General features: G+C 54.5%; 1 protein-coding gene across 3 annotated transcripts in view; it reads right to left on the bottom strand.

Moving 5' to 3' along the window:
• Positions 1 to 1,659: 1,659 nt before the first annotated feature.
• The window catches only part of SLC25A25 (solute carrier family 25 member 25), a 35,591-nt gene continuing 19,858 nt past the window's right edge, over positions 1,660 to 17,392 (bottom strand). For 2 of the 3 annotated variants that reach the window (XM_047070111.1, XM_047070120.1), the window contains exons 2-10: positions 9,669 to 9,795; positions 9,490 to 9,577; positions 8,431 to 8,542; positions 7,104 to 7,262; positions 5,201 to 5,353; positions 4,814 to 4,921; positions 4,533 to 4,700; positions 3,862 to 4,012; positions 1,660 to 3,758 (exon numbers count right to left, since the gene is read on the bottom strand). In XM_047070111.1, the coding sequence (XP_046926067.1) occupies positions 3,574 to 3,758; positions 3,862 to 4,012; positions 4,533 to 4,700; positions 4,814 to 4,921; positions 5,201 to 5,353; positions 7,104 to 7,262; positions 8,431 to 8,542; positions 9,490 to 9,577; positions 9,669 to 9,795 (1,251 nt within the window). In that variant the 3' untranslated portion in view covers positions 1,660 to 3,573. Of the gene's footprint in view, positions 3,759 to 3,861; positions 4,013 to 4,532; positions 4,701 to 4,813; positions 4,922 to 5,200; positions 5,354 to 7,103; positions 7,263 to 8,430; positions 8,543 to 9,489; positions 9,578 to 9,668; positions 9,796 to 12,457; positions 12,688 to 17,392 lie in introns of those variants that run through there. The other variant, XM_047070128.1, reaches the window with a different exon arrangement.

Here is a 17,392-nt window from a genome sequence, read left to right as displayed (position 1 = left end):
CTCGTAGCCTTGACAACGACCTTGGGCCGAGTCCTTCCTGTGCCGGCTCCCTGACTCTCCCTGATCCCCCATTGAAGGACCCGTGTGATTACATGGGGCCCACCTGGGTAATCCAGGATAATCTCTCTATTTTAAGGTCAGCTGATTAGCAACCTCGATTGCCCGGTGCAATGTAACCTAATTCACAGGGTGTGGGAATTAGGACAGGGACCTCTTTGGGAGGGGGCGTAATTCTGCCTACGGCACTCGGGAACATTTATTTGGTTGGGAGAGCAGGTTCTGGGTGAGGGGACCCACTTGCCAAGACCTACTGGTCAGGAAATGGTTTATGCCCGTTACCCTGGCAATGAACAGCTGAAGCAGGTGCCATATTAGTTTCCCAGCTGCTAACAAATCACCACAAACTTGGATGACCCCGAACAACAAAAATTCATTCTCTCATAGTTCAGGAGGCCCAGAGTTTGGGATCCAGCTGTTGGCAGGGTTGGGTCCTTCTGGACAGTCTGAGGGAGAAACTGCCTGCCACTCTCTTTGCCTTGGGTGGCCCCCTGCAATCCGTGGTATTTCTTGGCTTGTAGATGCATGCCCTGTGGTCACATGGCCTTTTACCTCTTTCTGGGCATGTCTGTCCAAATCCTCCTGTTCTATAAGGACACTACTCATTGGGCCTGGGGCTCACCATAATCCAGGTTTTGTTCTTTAATAAAAATTTTTTAATGTTTATTTTTGAGAGAGAGACAGAGTGTGAGCGGGGGAGGGGCAGAGAGAGAGAGACACACACAGAATTCGAAGCAGACTCCAGGCTCTGAGCTGTCAGCACAGATCCCCACACGGGGCTCGAACCCACCAACTGTGAGATCATGACCCAAGCCGAAGTCGGATGCTTAACGACTGAGCCACCCAGACGCCCCCACTGTAACCCACTTGATTACATCTGCAAAAGTCCTATTTCCAAATAAAGTGACATCCTGAGGTTCCCAGGGGACATGAATTTGGGGGGGATGCTATTCAACCCAGTACAAGTGGTATATACCAGTTTCAAAAATGGGCACACTTCCGTGCCTCCCTACAGCCTCTGAATGCCACAGCCCCCTGATGGAGTCCCCAAGCTGCTTCATACTGTCCCCTGCTGCCCTGACATACCTGGGGCCATCAGGGACAGAGTGTGGATTGTTATTTAATGAAAATGGTACCAGGCACGGTCTTAAGTGCTGGAGATAATGCTACAAACGCATTCCGTGCCCCAGAGGGCCTCACCCTCTCCCGGGGAGACAGGCAGAAAGCAAATCGAGAACATCAGGCAGGGCCCCACAACGTCTCTGTGTGCCAGCTGGGTGGGAATGAGCGGTGAGGCTGGGGAGGGGCACCCAGGGCAGTGGATGATGGCACTGCAGCACCTGGAGGGGCTTCAGGGGCAGGGAGTGACCAGCTCTGCCCGAGACTCAGAGGAGGCCTGAGGAAGAAACATCAGGCTCAGGGGGCTCTGGTGACCTGTGCAGAGCACCCCCAATCCCATTTTAAAGAGGGAGTGCCTCCGAGAAGCCCGGAGAGGGTAGCTTTCTCATTTCCTCTGATGAGAAAGGTGGATTCTTTCTCAGACGTGCAGTTGCCCCCCCACCCCCCCAGCCCCTACCAGAAAAAAGTCACGTGGCTCCATCATCAGCTTTGAAACAACTTTATTAGAAGGCTGTTTTAAAGGACAACTTCCAATTCTGTCTTAATTTGCTTTTTCACAAATTCCAGTTATCCCTAGATTTAGATAAAACAGTAATTTTTGCATTGATCTTTGCATCCTATTTGAGTTGTCCTCACCAGGCCATTCTGGTGGAACAGAAGCGCGACCGTGAAGTCGCCAAGTTGACCAGCATTGCTGAGCAGGAGTGGTGGGGGGGAGGGGGGGCCTGGGGGGGAGGGAGCCCACTTCACAGGCGGGGGCGGGGAGCTGGCCGCCCTCTCCTGGAGCCCCCACCCCAAACTCACAGTGATAGGCCCCTCAGCGCCTAGTCAGTCTAAAGGCTGAAACAAGAGATCCTCCCAGCCCAAGAAATGATCTGGACTTCCACGCTCAATGGAGTGGAGATTTCTGCCACTCTTCCTGCCCCCGGTCAGACCCTCAGATCCTAAGGCTCTTCCTGGGTGCAAGCCCTGCTCCAACCTGCCAGGAGCCACCTCCCCATGACCAGGGCCCTCCTGCCCTGACCTTTCTTCTGTCGCCAGTTCCGAGGCATTTCTTTGGACAGACTTGACGACAGTGCGGCCAGCGGCGGGAAAGATCACTCCCACGGCCCCTCCTTCCTCTCCCCACCCCACCTGGAGGGTGCTAGGAAGGTACAATCAACCATGAACATAAATATGAATACAAAATGAACTTGAAAATGACAGGCTATTAATTAAACAAATCTATAAAAATAGTTAGGACAGAACTCTGTTCAAATAAATATGAAATAAATAGGCTCCAAGCACTGTGACGCCCTGCATCGGTGGAATGTGAGGCTGGTCCCACTTTGCCCCGATTGGGATTGGACACAAATCCCCAGGGGCGTCAGAAACAGACTTTAATGCAGTCGGCCAGGCTTTCTACCCCCTTTGTCTTCCCTCTGGAAGCACAGAACTTGCACATTTGTCCAGTGTGCCCTTCTGAACAAAACCCTTTTCCCAACGATACATAATTAAGGCCTTTAAAAACCTTTTCCTTCTCTCCCCAGGACGCGCGGACCCCCGGCAGCGGCTCCCCTTCCCGCAGCTACATGACGCCTCACCGCTCTCACTCCAGAGCAGGGGACGGGGGTTGGTTCTGAGTTGGTGCCAGTCCTGACGGAGTCTGGGGCCAGCTCAGAGCACCAAGACACCCCGGCAGCAGGAGCAGAGGCTTTCTGCGTTGCGGGACCCAGCACGTGCCTTCCGTGAAGCCATGCACCAGGATGCCAGGCGGCCAATGGCGGGGCGTGGCCTTGCCCCCTGCATGCACACGCACACCCAGGTGCCCGTCTGTTGGTGAGCTCAGAAGCCAACAGCAGGGCTCAGATGAGGGTGCGCACAAAAGCCAGACTCCTCCCTCTTCCCGGCACAACCTGGCCAGAGGTGACACTGTGGGCCAGGAAGCCAGGTGTGAGGTCCCCACGGACTGAGGCGAGAGGAGCAAGCAGTAACATGGGGAGTGGGCTGGTAGCCCTCCTCCTACCATATTAACACAGCAGCGAGGAAGGAAGGAAGGCGGGCGCGGGGTAGGCGCCCAGCAGGCCAGGGGGCAAGGCCCGCGGCTGGTGGTCTGGCTGCAAGATGGAAGAACCAAGCCGGTTCCGAGCCCTGCTATCTCGGCAGGCACCGCAGGAAGCGTCCTGTCCCTGTGTGCGTGTGCCTGTGTCCTGCTACCCCCCCGCCGGAGCGGACGTGACAGTCGGCCAGGGTCAGCGGGACACAGCCGGTGAGCGGGCGCACCCCAGGCTTTTCACAGCTTGGCTTCAGTCAGCTTAGTGTTGGCACATTCACAGAATGAGACGGCTAAACATCCCGGGGCTGCAGGCCCAGGATCCGTGAGTCTGCCGAGCGAGGCGGGGTCGCACCCCCGTCCCATCACCGCGACTGCACGCCCAGGGTGATCTTCAGGTTCTCGTAAACCACGTAGCTGATGCTCACGGCTGGGATCACCTTCATGAAGTTGGGGGCCAGCCCCCGGTACAGGCCAAAGGCGCCCTCGGTCCGCAGGATCTGTCTGAAGAGGCTGCTCATGGTCACCTCCGGGGCGCCCTCGATGGAGGCTGTAGCGAGAGAGGCACCCATCAGAGGCTTGCCAGCTCCTCCCGAGAGCCTGACCTGCCCTGGGAGATGGGCCCCTGGGCACTGGCCCAGGACCAGCATTACCTTGGGCCTGCATCCGGGTCCTGACCAGGGCCAGTGGGTAGCTGGCCAGCTGCCCACAGGTGCTGGACATGGTGCCACAGGCCAGGAGCACAAATACACCAGGGTCGGCGCTGTTTACCGCATAGCGCTGCAGCCAGGCGTTCTTGAGCGTCTGAAAGGGGAAAGGGGAGCAGGGATGAGCCCAAGTGCCTCTGAGCCTCACAGAGACCTTGTGAGGCCACAAGAGACAGGGGCGCTGGGGGTGGGGACACAGTTATTGGATCCACACAGGAGGCACTTCCTTGTCACATGGGATCCTCGAGGCTACTGTAACCTGATTCGCTTGGCCTGCCTGCCCTTTGTTTCTGCCCTCACTGGGGGCTCCTGGATAAGACTGGGAGCAGGGATGACGCAGGGGCAGCAGCACCTTCCCTACACAGAGGGCCTGACTCCTGGGGTCTGAAGTCTTCCGGGGGCACAGTGGACCCCCACAGAGTTGTGCTCTGACAATGTGCCCACTGAATCCCTGAGGGCGTAGGACTTGGGGGCTGCAGTGTGACAGGAGACCCTTGCAATGACTTGATGACTCTGGGAGGAGACACTGGTGTTCCTTGTCGCAGTCATCCCCAGTGTCTTTCAGGAAGTGTGACAACAGATGGGGGGGGGGGTCCTGGCTACTAGGGGTTCCTCACCTCGTAGACGGCTAGGTCTATCCCAGCGTAGGGGATGATCCCCAGCATGTTGGGAACATAGCCTTTGTAGAAGGCGGCCATCCCTTCTCTGGCCAGGATCTTCCTGGCACAGTCCAGCATGCCCGAGTACTGGCCTGTCTTGCGCAGGGCCATCCGGGTCTTCAGAACCTGGAGAACCCAAAAGGAGCGACGGGAGGGTGAGCATGGTCCCCTCCTCGCCCTCAACCCCACGCACACTGCTTGTTCTAAGAGGCTCTACCACAGACCAACGCGGCCCTCACCTCCATTGGATAGATGCTACTCTGCGCGATGGCCCCAGCCAAGGACCCTGCCACAAGTCTCTCGTGAATCCTCAGAGTCTCCTGGTCACTCCCCACAAGACGCTTGATCTAGAACAGAGAGCAAACGGACTGATACACCCCAGAGATCAGCGTACTGGCCCCTGCCCCACCGTTCCTCCCAGAGCCAGTCAAGTTTAACCAAGACCCGGTGTCCCTGGCACCTGTGACACCGCCCCAAAATAGAAGGAACTGACCCACAGTGGAGCTGGCAGCAGGGTGGGGGCCGGACCCAGCCGCCTGCCCCGCCCTGCTGTCCCCAGTGACTGGCTCCAAGTTCCAGGGCATCAGCAGGGCAGGGACCTCAGCCCAGGGAAGCTGGGTCCTCACCTGTTCATAGGCCATGAATTTGATGGCCGACTCAGGGGCAATTTTGAGGACATTGATGCCGTTGCCCCGCCAGAGGGATTTGGCCCCACCTTCTCGAATCATCTGGGTGAACCCGCCCACGATGCACATGTTGTTGCTTCGGGAAGCGTGGACCTGAGGAGGGAAGGACAAGCGGTCAGAAAGAACCCTGCGGCCAGAGGGCTGCCATTGATGGACAAAGAGGCTCTATCACAGGCCAACACACCGAGGTCAGCGGGCAGCTCTCTGTTTCTCGGTTTTCAGAAGGGTAACGCAACACCGTGACAATCAAACACGGCTACCCCAGCTCCTCACTGTGCACCCACTGTGTGCCAACATTGTGCTAAACACCTTCACAATGACTACCTTAAAACGTTTCTTGGGGCGCCTGGGTGGCTCAGTCGGCTAAGCGTCCGACTTCGGCCCAGGTCATGATCTCACGGTTTGTGAGTTCAAGCCCCACGTCAGGCTCTGTGCTGACAGAGCCTGGAGCCTGCTTTGGATTCTGTGTCTCCCCCTCTCTCTGCCCCTCCCCAGCTCATGCTTGCACTCTGTCTCTGTCAAAAATAAATAAACTTTAAAAAACGATTAAAGGGGCGCCTGGGTGGCGCAGTCGGTTAAGCGTCCGACTTCAGCCAGGTCACGATCTCGCGGTCCGGGAGTTCGAGCCCCGCGTCAGGCTCTGGGCTGATGGCTCAGAGCCTGGAGCCTGTTTCCGATTCTGTGTCTCCCTCTCTCTCTGCCCCTCCCCGTTCATGCTCTGTCTCTCTCTGTCCCAAAAATAAATAAACGTTGAAAAAAAAAAATTAAAAAAAAAAATAAAAAACAATTAAAAAAACAAGTTTCTTAAACTGAGCTTTTTCTTATCGCAAAATTTCAAACACATGCAAAAATGCACAGAGATATCATGGGCTTTCGTGAGCCCATAATCAGCCTCAACAAGCATGAAACCACGGCCACTCTACATCTGCGTGCGCTCCCCACCCCCACCTGTTGGATCGCTTTAAGGCACATCCCAGGCACGATCATTCCACCCACGCACCGCTTTTCATCCCTACCTCGTTTCCTGGGAATTCAGTTAAGAAACACAAATCGATGAGGCAATTTGCTGGAGCCCCTTGGTTTTTATTTTTAGAGGACCTGGACGTCCCGGCACTAAAGTGACTTGCCCAAAGTGCCACGGCTCTGAGGATGGGGGACCCCCTAAAGCTCTTCTCCCCACACCATTCTGCCTCCCCACTTGGGCACAAGAAGAGAGTTCACATTTAACAGGCTTCAAACCAATGCAGGCTCAGGAGGGCAAGGAGAGGGGCGCGGGGGAGGAAAGGATGGCACCTTTTCTGAGCAGGGCTCAGAAACACAAGTGTCAGCACACAAGCAAGGGGACAAGCAGGTGACTGGCCATATTCAGGTGACACTAAAGTCCAACAGGGCGTCCTCGTGCAGGTCGATTTCACAACCCTGTCCCTGACACGGGCCTAGCTTATCTCTGCCCTGTGGACGTGGAGTCAGGCACCCGGCCAAGGTAAAGGTCTCCGGGCCAGGTGGGGGTCCACTTACTCCGACCACGTGTGATGTCTGTGCAGGATGCACCCAAGGAAACAGGTTCCTGTCACACCCGGTTCTTGGTGGCCTCACTTGCCCCCATCACGGCCCTGTAACGTGACCCCTGGCTTGCTTGACCCAGATAAAATGAGATAAACTATGTGCAAAAGGGCACCTAGATCTGGACCTTATGCTACCCTGTCTGAGCAGTAATTCCGATCTAATTTAATGGGTTAGAAAACTGTAAGCCAAACAGGGTTATACAAAGGAGGGGAAAACCAACCCGCTGAGGAACCAGGGGATAGAACCCAGGCAGTCTGAGGCCCGCTTCCCCACATACCTGCATAAGCACCTTGAGTCTGTCCAGGGGTGCCGTGCAAGTTCTGGACACGGCCCCTGCCCCGCCTCCAGCCACGAGGTGTCTCCACCACATCCCCGTCTGCCTCTCCTCCACTGTGAATTCGTCGGGGACCGTCAGATTCTCACCCACATCGAAGATCTGCGAGGAAGACCAACAAAGATAAAATAAGCAGGCTCCCGACTCTCGTGGCCAAGCTGCTGGCAGACAGCTAGGTCCGTAACGTTCCACCGTCTAGAAGGGCCGAGCCCGAGGGGCCACACAGATAGTGAGAATGCCAAGGGCCCAGGGTCGGAGACGGGTGTGCCCCTCCCCCTTCACCGTGTGAAGGTGGCACAGCTCCGATCCCTGTCGGAGCCGTGCAGAGGCCCAGGGATAGAATCTGAGAGCGCAGCTGGAAGAAAGCAGTTATAAAACCACTTGGACGGCTTTTCAGATACTGCCCCTGGCTCCTGTAAGAATGGCTTACAGAGGCATTTCAGCTGAGGATCACCAGACTGCCTGTACTGAAAGGGTCAAGTCAGGGGTAAAAATTCTTCTGAAACCCGATGTGTAACCAGATCACGCTGGCAGAACATTGTGCAAGGGCCTCAGCAAATATCAGAGGGGTTGCGATGCCTACGTAATGGCCTCTCTCCTGGGCGGCATCCTGCCGAGTCCGCACCAGCTCTGCTCTGACGCCTGGAGCAGGGCACCTAACTTCCCCCACTGAGAGCCAGGCGCGCCCTGAGGGTGAGGCCCTGACCTGGACACAGTGGGAGACAGATTGGAGGTGAACCCCAAGCGAACGGGCTTGCAGGCGGGGCACCAACATGGCCACGACCAGGGAGGTGTGGGTCTTTCTGAACAGCGGCGCTGACAGGCGTGAAGGAACACTATGAACAGGACCGTGGGGATGTTTTCTTTTGATAGAGAGAAAGGACACAAAAAGTGGGGAGGGGGGGAAGAAACTTAATGGCTCTGTATTTGTTCTCTGTACAGTGTCCCCCGCCGCCCAAGGCACACTCCGGCTTTGGGAGAATAAGCCGGATCGGGGAAGGGGTGTTAGGAGTGGACCCTGAAGAACAGGCGGTGTGTGGGGCAGGAAGGCACCCCTGGCAGAAGGAACCCATGTCTGGGGAACGGCTGCGTTGGCCGGTATGTGGGAACGGAGGGTGCACGTGGAGGGCTCTGGGGGCCGCCGGCGGAGTGAGCAGGAGGCAAGCCAAAAACCCCGCCCTCACCCCCACGCCGGGGTGGGGGCTGACGCCACACGAGGGGACCCTTGAACGGAAGAGGCGGAAAATCCCTCGGGGGACAAGGGACTCACCGTGGAATGCTTCCAGTACAGGATGATCTCGGGGATGTTTTCCACGGGATGCAGAAGGTGGTAGTCTCTCCACTCGTTCCAGTCGATGGTCATCGTGCCGTTTTTATCCATGCTGCAAGACAAATGCACGGTCGGTTTCCCCCGGTAAACAGGCCCACGTGCCAGCTGCACATCCCCCCTCCAGGCGAGCCAGGGGCAGGCGCGGGGCCACTGACGAACCCACAGGAGGTGCCTCTGCCCCAGTGAAGAGGCGAGGTGGCTCCACACCCCACTTTGCACAAAAACGGGAATTATCGTGGCCCACAAGAACCCCGTTCCGATCAGGCACAGAGGTCAAGGAGGGAGGCAGTCACCAGGGTGACACGGATACTTACTAGGTGACAGGGCCCCAGAAGTGGCCCGTTCGTATTCTGACAGACAGACAAAGGAGGATGCAGAGGAGAGAGGAGAAACACAGATAAGTGCTCGGAGCAGATGTTAGTGAAGCAGACACACGCCACGGCACAAACGCCCGGGGAGCGGTACGAGAGGCAGCTGGCCCTGACCAGCCCCTTCCGGCCCCGGGGATCTGGAAAAGGCGCAGGCAGGACGGGAAGCCGCTCCTAACACAAACCTGCATGACTTCCTGGCAGAGTCACTACGCTAACCCCCCAGGACCAGGGCTCCCCTGTGAGCCGTCTCGGGGCAGCACATCTGAGGACAGGGGGGAGAAAAGTCGGCCTTCTCAGGAAGAAGTCCACCGTAAACAGGCTGCCCGAGCCCCTTCCCCGCCAGGCAGTGCTCGCCCTTCACCCACTTGAAACGCCCCCAACTAGTCTTTGGTCTTCACAGGCCACCGGTGAGCGGGCACGCTTCCAAGTGATTTGTGACCCTGGCCTGGAACCCGGGGAGCAGCGGCTCTCAGGGAGAGGCTACCTGGGGCTCGCGTCAAACCACCAGAAGCCAAAGTTCAGAGAAACAGGGTCAGTACAGTGAAGGGCACCACAGAGTTGGTCGGAGAACGCCTTTCTTTTGTCACACGCTTGTTAAACCAAACGCGGAGGCTGACGAAGCGCTCACCTCTTGAGAATTTTTTCTGCCTGCTGTTCGGAGATCTTGACTCCCAGGTCCCGCAGGGACTGCATGATCTCCTGAGCGTCGATTCGTCCTGCAACAGCAACAAAGGCTTCAGCCGGGGGCCGGGCCCCGCAAGAGGCCTGAGACCCGGGGCAGCCACTGGCTCTGGAGGCAACGCTCACCATCATTCTTCTTGTCCAAACTCTTGAACACCAGCCTCAGCTTCTTCTCATGATCTTGCAGATAATGGACAAATTCTTCAAAGTCGAGTTGCCCGTCGAGGTCTTTATCTCCAGCTTGCACGATTTTCTACAAAACAAAAGGAAGGTTTGGTCCATTAGCTCGTGCACTAGCTCTCCCTTGTCCCTCACGGTGCCCCGTCCCCAGGAAACAACTGTGCCAGCCCACGAACAGAACAGAGGTGGCCCCAAGGACCTGAGATGCTTCCCTCGCTCTACTCCCAGAGCCACCATTCAGACTCCTGGGGGCTGGCCAGAATCCAAGCAAGAGCGCATCCTGCTTCCCTCACAAGCAAAGAGGAAAAAGTACACCCAGGAGAAGCCCTTCCGCAAGAGGCTAACAGTGGCGGGCTTGGCACTTTCTCATCCCGAGTGTCCTGAAGACTAACTTGTTGTACCCCAGGGTCAGCTGCGTGGCTCCCCGGCAGCACTGTCCCTGGCACCAGGCCTCAGCCTGCATGCTCTCTGCCCAAATGTGGGGACGGCCCTGGGTGCTCCAGATTCCCCCAGCAATGCTGTAGCCTGCTCTTTATCCCTATAGGTGGCACTGGCCCAAGAACAAATGGGTGACCAGGGTAAAGGTATGGGGCAGAGCTGGTCCCTGCCAATGCCTGCTTGCCGGAAACACTGCCAGAGAACCCTGGTATGAGCCAAGGGGGGACTATTCTGGGGCTTGGGCTTAATGGCACCGCCGGCCTGATCCCAGGTGACATAACGGACTTCAGCTCCCTCAACGAGGTACCAAAAGGCAGGCCAGCTCTTCTTAGTAGTTTACTGACCCAACAAGGCTTGAAGAGACCCCGTTCCTTAACAGCACTCTGTGCCTGCCCTTAGAGGTGAGCCTTGCTCAGCAGCTGCCATTGGGTTTTGGATGCCCAGCACCTGGAAATTCTCCCCAGACGAGTGAGCACTTGGCCTGTGCCATAGGACCTGCTAAATGCTTTACTTCTAGTAACCTGCTGAACCCTCTCAAGCAGCTCTAGGAGGCAGGTACTGTCATTTCCCCCATTTTACAAAAAAAGGAAACAGAAGCTCAGGGAGGTTAAGTAATTTATCCAAGGTCACACAGTTAGGGAAGTGGTGGGCGGGATTCAAGCTGGGCCTGCTGGACTGCAGAGCCACCTCCCTAGAGATCCTGCTGCCGCCCTAAAAGTTAATCTCAAGAAGGTGGGGGACACACATGAGTCACTGCAACCCAGCAACACCCCAAAATCTAGACCGAGAATCCCCTAAGGAAAATGGTTATAATCTTCCTGTGTTGCCCAACTCTCTCAGTGAGAAACACATTCACCATTCACGAACCAATATGGCTTTAAAAGTCTCTGAGCCGGGGCGCCTGGGTGGCGCAGTCGGTTAAGCGTCCGACTTCAGCCAGGTCACGATCTCGCGGTCCGTGAGTTCGAGCCCCGCGTCGGGCTCTGGGCTGATGGCTCAGAGCCTGGAGCCTGTTTCCGACTCTGTGTCTCCCTCTCTCTCTGCCCCTCCCCCGTTCATGCTCTGTCTCTCTCTGTCCCAAAAATAAATAAACGTTGAAAAAAAAAAAAATTAAAAAAAAAAAAAAAAAAAAGTCTCTGAGCCAACGGGTTAGGAAATGGATGGACCATTGGGCGAGCTGGTGCCCTCCAACGATTACAATCAGGGTTACTCTCCGAACTAGCTGATGGCTCTTTGCGACCGCTCAGCCACTAAGGGTGCTAGGAGGAGGCCTGGACAGATACCATGTCACCTAACATGATCCAAAGAACAACTCTGGGGGTGTGGCTGGAATGTGAGACAGATGCTGGTACATATTTTATCTGTTATCTGGAGTTAACTTCCTGCGGACATTTGCGCTCTCAGCCAAGAATGGTACGAATTACATATAGGGTTATCAGTCTAGATTTATGACAGAAATGGAAATAGACTCTAGGAGGCTTTGGCATCTGGGCTCTTCTGCCACCAACGCAATCCATGTGCCTTGGTGTGCGGGGTGCCTTGTGATACAGAAAACCCAAGGTTGTGTTCATGGCAGCTGATTTCAAGATATCTTCAAAGTCATTGGTTCTACCTCAGAACTACTGGGCCTACTTTCTGGCTCCTTCCTCGGATATGCTAATCACCACCCCTGGCACACCATCCGGCCTCCACTGCCATCAGGAGCACTGAAGGGACAGCGTGAGATGTAACAGAGAAGTCAGGGTGCCCCTTCAGGAGGCAAGCAACCCCCACAGGCCGCGTAGCCATCTCCCCCCGTCTTTAAAATGTAACGATTTCTGCTGCCTCCCTGCTCCCAAGGGAACTCTCCCCCCTTCCCAGGGCACAGCACCCCCGGCTCCGACCTCTGTAACACGACTTCCAACTCCTGGGCCTCCAACAGGAGCTTCTCTGCCTATCCGTCCCTCCGTTCCCCCAGCTCGGAGAAACAGCCCCACAGCATGTGGGCTGTGCCCCCACCCCCGCCTGCCCTGTACTTCTCCGGAACTACCCACCCCCCCCCCCACCCCCGGCAAGAGAATTCCTTTCCGTCTCCCACAAGTATCTTCCCGGTAATTCCGGCCTTCCTTGGAAGTCACATGAAAGCCAGTCATTCCCGCGACGTGACATAGCCCTTTCCCGGCTGCAGCCGCAAGAACTTGCACATTTCACACATTCTTTCCCCCACGGCGGCGGGGAGACCGGGCAGTTAGCGCACGCGCACCGTCTACCACCACTCGCGCATTCATTCACTCCGCCGGCCCCAAGGCCGCACAGACCTGCTTCCACTGGCGGTAGGTGGAGAACTCCTGGGAGGGGATAAAGACGCTGAGTTTGAAGATGGACTTCAGCTCGGCGGGAAGCCCCTTGGACTCGAAGTACTGGAATTCGGTCTGGGTCTCCCCGATGAGCGGCACGTAGAGGCACAGGCAGAGCATGCTGACGGGGAGCCGGGCGCGCGGCCGCCTGCGAGCCAGGGAATGCTTGCCGGCCGGGCACACACGCACCAGATCTGCCGGGGCGCAGCTGTCATTGGCTGCTCAGGCCCTGCCCTTTTACTTAATTGAGAAAAGCCTGCCCACAGGAAGCCCTGCCCACAGCCAATGAGCACCGGCCCCCGCGAGGAGGCGGCGATTGCTCAAGCGGAGGCGTGTAAAGATCAGGACTGACGTCACCTGCGCCCCGACTTAACTCTTCGCCAGCGGGCCTCTCCGAGAGCTGTCGGTCGGAGCGAACCTTCACCCTGCGCTGCCAAGCCCGCCAGATGAACAAACAGCCTTCAGCATGTTTTTCCACAAGGTCCCCAAACGCGTCACACAATACAATGGTTTTCTCCCCTTTAGTAAATCATTCCCGACAGAAAAAGAAGCGGGTGTACAGACTGGGTCGATGCTAACTGGCAATGGGTCTAGTTCAGCTGTGAGGATAGCAGTTGGCAGGAGCTGCCCGAGAGCCGGGTGCGCAGCCATCCTGGAAGCGGCCCCATCGCGGGCTCACTCATCCGCAAGGGGGCTGCCCCTGGGCAGGCTGTGCCCTGGACTCAGAGTGCCTTAGTCGCGCCACCTTCCAGCTGGCTCCAGTGACCTTTTCCAGGCCACTCTGCAACGGGAGCACCTCAGAACCGACCCATTCCCCTGCAGGCTTCCTCCTGGGGGTCCTACAAGCACCGGGGAGCTGACATGATGGGGGCGGAGGGGATCCCCGCTAAAGATCGTTGTGCTGAGGGACTTCCCAGGAGCATCAACCTGGGGTCAGCCAGCCCCTCACTGAAGCCTCCAGATGGCCTTCAGGGCCCACCCTCAGAATACTTCAAAGTTCGGTATAGTCCTAGCTTTCTGGCCTAGGTCTGTCCTATTCAAGAGGGAAGTTTTAATTTTTAAATTAATTAAAATGAAATAAAAAAAATTCAGTTCCTCAGTTGTGTGACCACATTTCAAGTACTCCACAGCCACGTGGACTCACTGAGCATTTCCATCCCACAGAAAGTTCTGTTGGGCACACAGCTCCAGAAGATCCCTTTTAGGCGAGGATAAGGGGAAAATCTCAGGTCCTGGAAAGTCAGGTTTGGGTCATCAGTTAAGGGCGATCCATCCTCTTGAGGCCGGCCTACCACCTCCACATCATCCCCTTCCCCAAGGAGAAGTGTCAGAGACTCGTGCTGCGGAGGCAGACCACATCACAGAGATGTTCCTTCTATAGTGCGCCATTTCCTAATATAGACTAAATCTCACTACCAGGATGGATAAAAATGGATGGTTATTATTTAGAAATCACAAAAGTAAAAGGAATTTATCAACTCACTAAAAAGCTTTTTGCTAAGAACTAGAAAAAATAATTTTAAGATAAGATGGGGTGCCTGGCTGGCTCAGTCAGAAGAGCATGTGACTCTTGGTCCCAGGGTCATGAGTTTGAGCCCCACGATGGGTGTAGAGATGAAATAAATAAGGCTTAAGAAAAAATAAGATGTTAATGCTTACATGTAGCATTATGAAACATTTTAATAACTTATATGACATCTCAGCCCCTCTCAAAGAGACCTGATGATGAGTCTGTAATGACAGGTCTTGGACTACACTGGAGAGGATCTGATGAGGACTCTAGAGGCAGCTTGGATTATCCAGAAGATTTCTGTTCAGCCTCCACCTAAATCCATGGCACTCAGCTACCTCTAGAATTGCGCCATCTAGAATTTCTGGTTTGGGCTATTTTCACATACAACTTATCTCTGCTACTGGGGTCCCTGAAGGCAGACTATTGTTTTGAACCTTTGTACCTTGACTTGGTCACGGAGGGTGCTGATATAAATAGCATGATCACTCGTGATGAAGACCTCAAGTGTGTTTTTCTGAGTGTCTGCAAACATAGTCGTTGGGGTATTTCATCCACCTCAACAAGGTCGTGTATTATTATTTTTATTTTAAAGGAGGCTCACACTTACAGGGGTGCCTGGCTGGCTCAGTTAGTAGGGCATGTGACTCTTGATCTCAGGGTTGTGGGTTTGAGTGCCGTGTTGGGTATAGAGATTACTTAAAAACAAAAACTAAAAAAATAATAATAATAAAGGAGATTCACATTTATAAATACAGGAGCTATATTTTGAAATGCTGATCTTCCTTTGTTAAATTATTCATGTTCGCCTCTGAAATAAAAATAAGTTACAGACATATGTTGAAATATCTCATTTCTTGATGACTGCAGTCATTCCAATATGGCTTTTTTTTTTTTTTTTTTGAGAGGGCACACGAGCAGGGGAGAGGGGCAGAAGGAGAGAGAGAGAATCTTAAGCAGGTTCTATGCTCAGCACAGAGCCCGACAAGGGGCTCAACCCTATGACCCTGGGATCATGAGCTGAGCCAAAATCAAGAGGTGGGACACTCAACCAACGGAGCCACCCAAGCGCCTCTAGTATGGCAAATATTTTGGTTGAAAAAATAAGTTGTTCAACTTGGGAGATGTTCATTTTCTAACAAGTAAATATAACTGTACTACGGAATTTTTCTTTGTGTACTATCGAGTTTCATCATGTATTTACAGAACATGCGAAAATGTTCAAAAACAATACCAAATAAAAGGAAACCCATATTCTATATTTTAGGGAAAAACTGATTAAAGCATTACTAGATAACAGCAACTGTTTTCTAGGGAAAAAACAACAACAGGACGAAATCTCCTTGGTTATAACAGAGCTTGTTACTCCACAGCCCAATGGTATCATGGGGGTCAAGAAATGTTCTCTGAAAAGCTCTGCATGTGCTTATCAAAATGTTATTTTCCAATGCTAACGTTAATTCTATTCCAACGCTGATTTTAAAAAAGGGTTCCAACGTATTTTTATTGTGCAACTGTGAAGGAGTCCAACAGAATGTTTTCATTAGACAAACTGGAATTGGGTGTTTGCTTACTTATTTAAACCAGCCCTCCTCTTGAGTCCCACAGGTCAGGCAGAATTCCACTGTCGCACAGAAACTGGAAATCCCACCCAAGTGAGCCAATCTCGAAGCACCTGGGATGCAAGGTAAGTGCTCTACCCCTGGGGTTACAGACGGCGGGGCCCAGAGGGGCTCTGGGGTCACCCCCTTAATCTCTGAGATGAGCAAACAGACCTGGAGAGGCGCCCTGGTTCGCCCGGGGCCCAGAGCCTGTTGGCGGTAGGGCTGGGCCTCACCCAGGACCCAGCTCTTGTTACATCCACGGAAAACAGCGCCCAAACCTGACGCTGCCAGGAAGAGATTTTAGAACTCAGCTTCCAAAGAAAGCCTGTACACGCCTGACATGGAGAATTACAGTACGCAATGCTTCATACTGGAAGGTGGCAGGTGTGTGGGAAAGGTGTGTGACCTGAGCGAGTTCAGGCTTAGGCTTAGCTTTAAAAAAAAAAAAAAAAAAAAAAAAAGCAAACCCAAAACCGATCTGTGTGAAAGCTTCTGAACGCATACCAGGGAAATACAAATACGGAAGACTGAAGCAGGGCTCGTGTTCCGATCCTCCTGAGTCACACCGGCTCACAGCGTCACGTGCCATCCCTCTCCCCGTCCTGCCATCTACCATTCTTTGCTCTTTGGACTTATTTGAGTTTTGTGGCCCAGATCTACTTTTGCGGGCCTCTTCTGATGTCCGTTCCTGTAACAAGTGGCATGCAAAGCCAACGACAGCAACTCTGGATCCCTTAGGATCTAGCAGTCTCAGGTTCCATTTCATCTGAAAAGTAGAAGTTCCTCTCCCCAGCATCCTGTTCTCCTGGAGTCTGCCAACGCCACTAGAGGCTGTCTGCCCCTGTTCTACTGCTCTGGTTCATGCCCCCAGAACAGGTGCTTCCTGTAAGCGCTGAATACCGTGAGTAGGAGAAGAGCAGGGCAGGTAGAGTGCCTCTGGGAGTGGAGCATTAGGTCATAAAGTATCTCTCCCTCTTCTGCAATGACTCAGACCTGGCCAAAAATGTTAATGTGCAAAGGAGCCCCGCCAGCATCCAGCCTGCTCTAGCCCCACCCACCCGTAAGGTTCTCGAACCTCATTTGCCGCTGTGGCTGGGAGTGTCATTTGATGATCAGGTTGCCATGACAGCCCAGCGTAGCTGGGTTTCCAATGAAACCTGCCTGCACTTGGCAATTAGACACACAATGGGCAAAATTCTCTGAGCTTCTGAGGAGCCGGCCCCTCAGGATTTGCGAGCTTGAATGGCCCTGAGGGCGCCTCTCTCGCGCCACACTAAATGGCTTTCTTCTCCAACTGCAGATTAACAGTTAAGACAAAGATAAAGGGGCAAACTGGAACAGCTCCTAGAAGAAAAGCCTGCAGGAACCTGACTCCCTAGCAGACAGGAGGAAGTGACAGCACAACAAAGTAGTGGGAACTGAGAAGCTGAGGTCCCATCGGCCAAGCATCGCAAACCCCAAACCCCACCTTCAGGAGTCGCTGCACTGGCCAAGGACACACGCTGCAGAAACACTATTCTGTCCGTTTATCTGCAGAAATGCTCCTGCTATTCCCAGTTCTCAGTTTACCTGCTTCTCAAGAGTCCACACTGCCCAGATGTGCTTGCTTTCTTGCTTCACACCAAACTGGCTGCTCTGTCTCCCCCCTGGGGCTGCCCCCACCCCCAGCCAGCTGATCTGTCTCCCTCTTGGAGAAAGGGAAAGGTGTGGGTCTCTGGCTGGGCCCCGTGACCCCACCCCCTGGCCCCACTGGCAGGCCAGGAATTAAGCTGTTCAGAACAG

This window comes from Lynx rufus, unplaced genomic scaffold, assembly GCF_022079265.1.
Source record: "Lynx rufus isolate CCGP_SWC_20201006 ecotype Redwood Valley unplaced genomic scaffold, mLynRuf1.p SCAF_10, whole genome shotgun sequence".
NCBI lineage: Eukaryota > Metazoa > Chordata > Mammalia > Carnivora > Felidae > Lynx > Lynx rufus.
The sequence above is the reverse complement of the archived record's forward strand: the minus strand, read 5'-3'. Positions and strand labels throughout refer to the sequence as shown.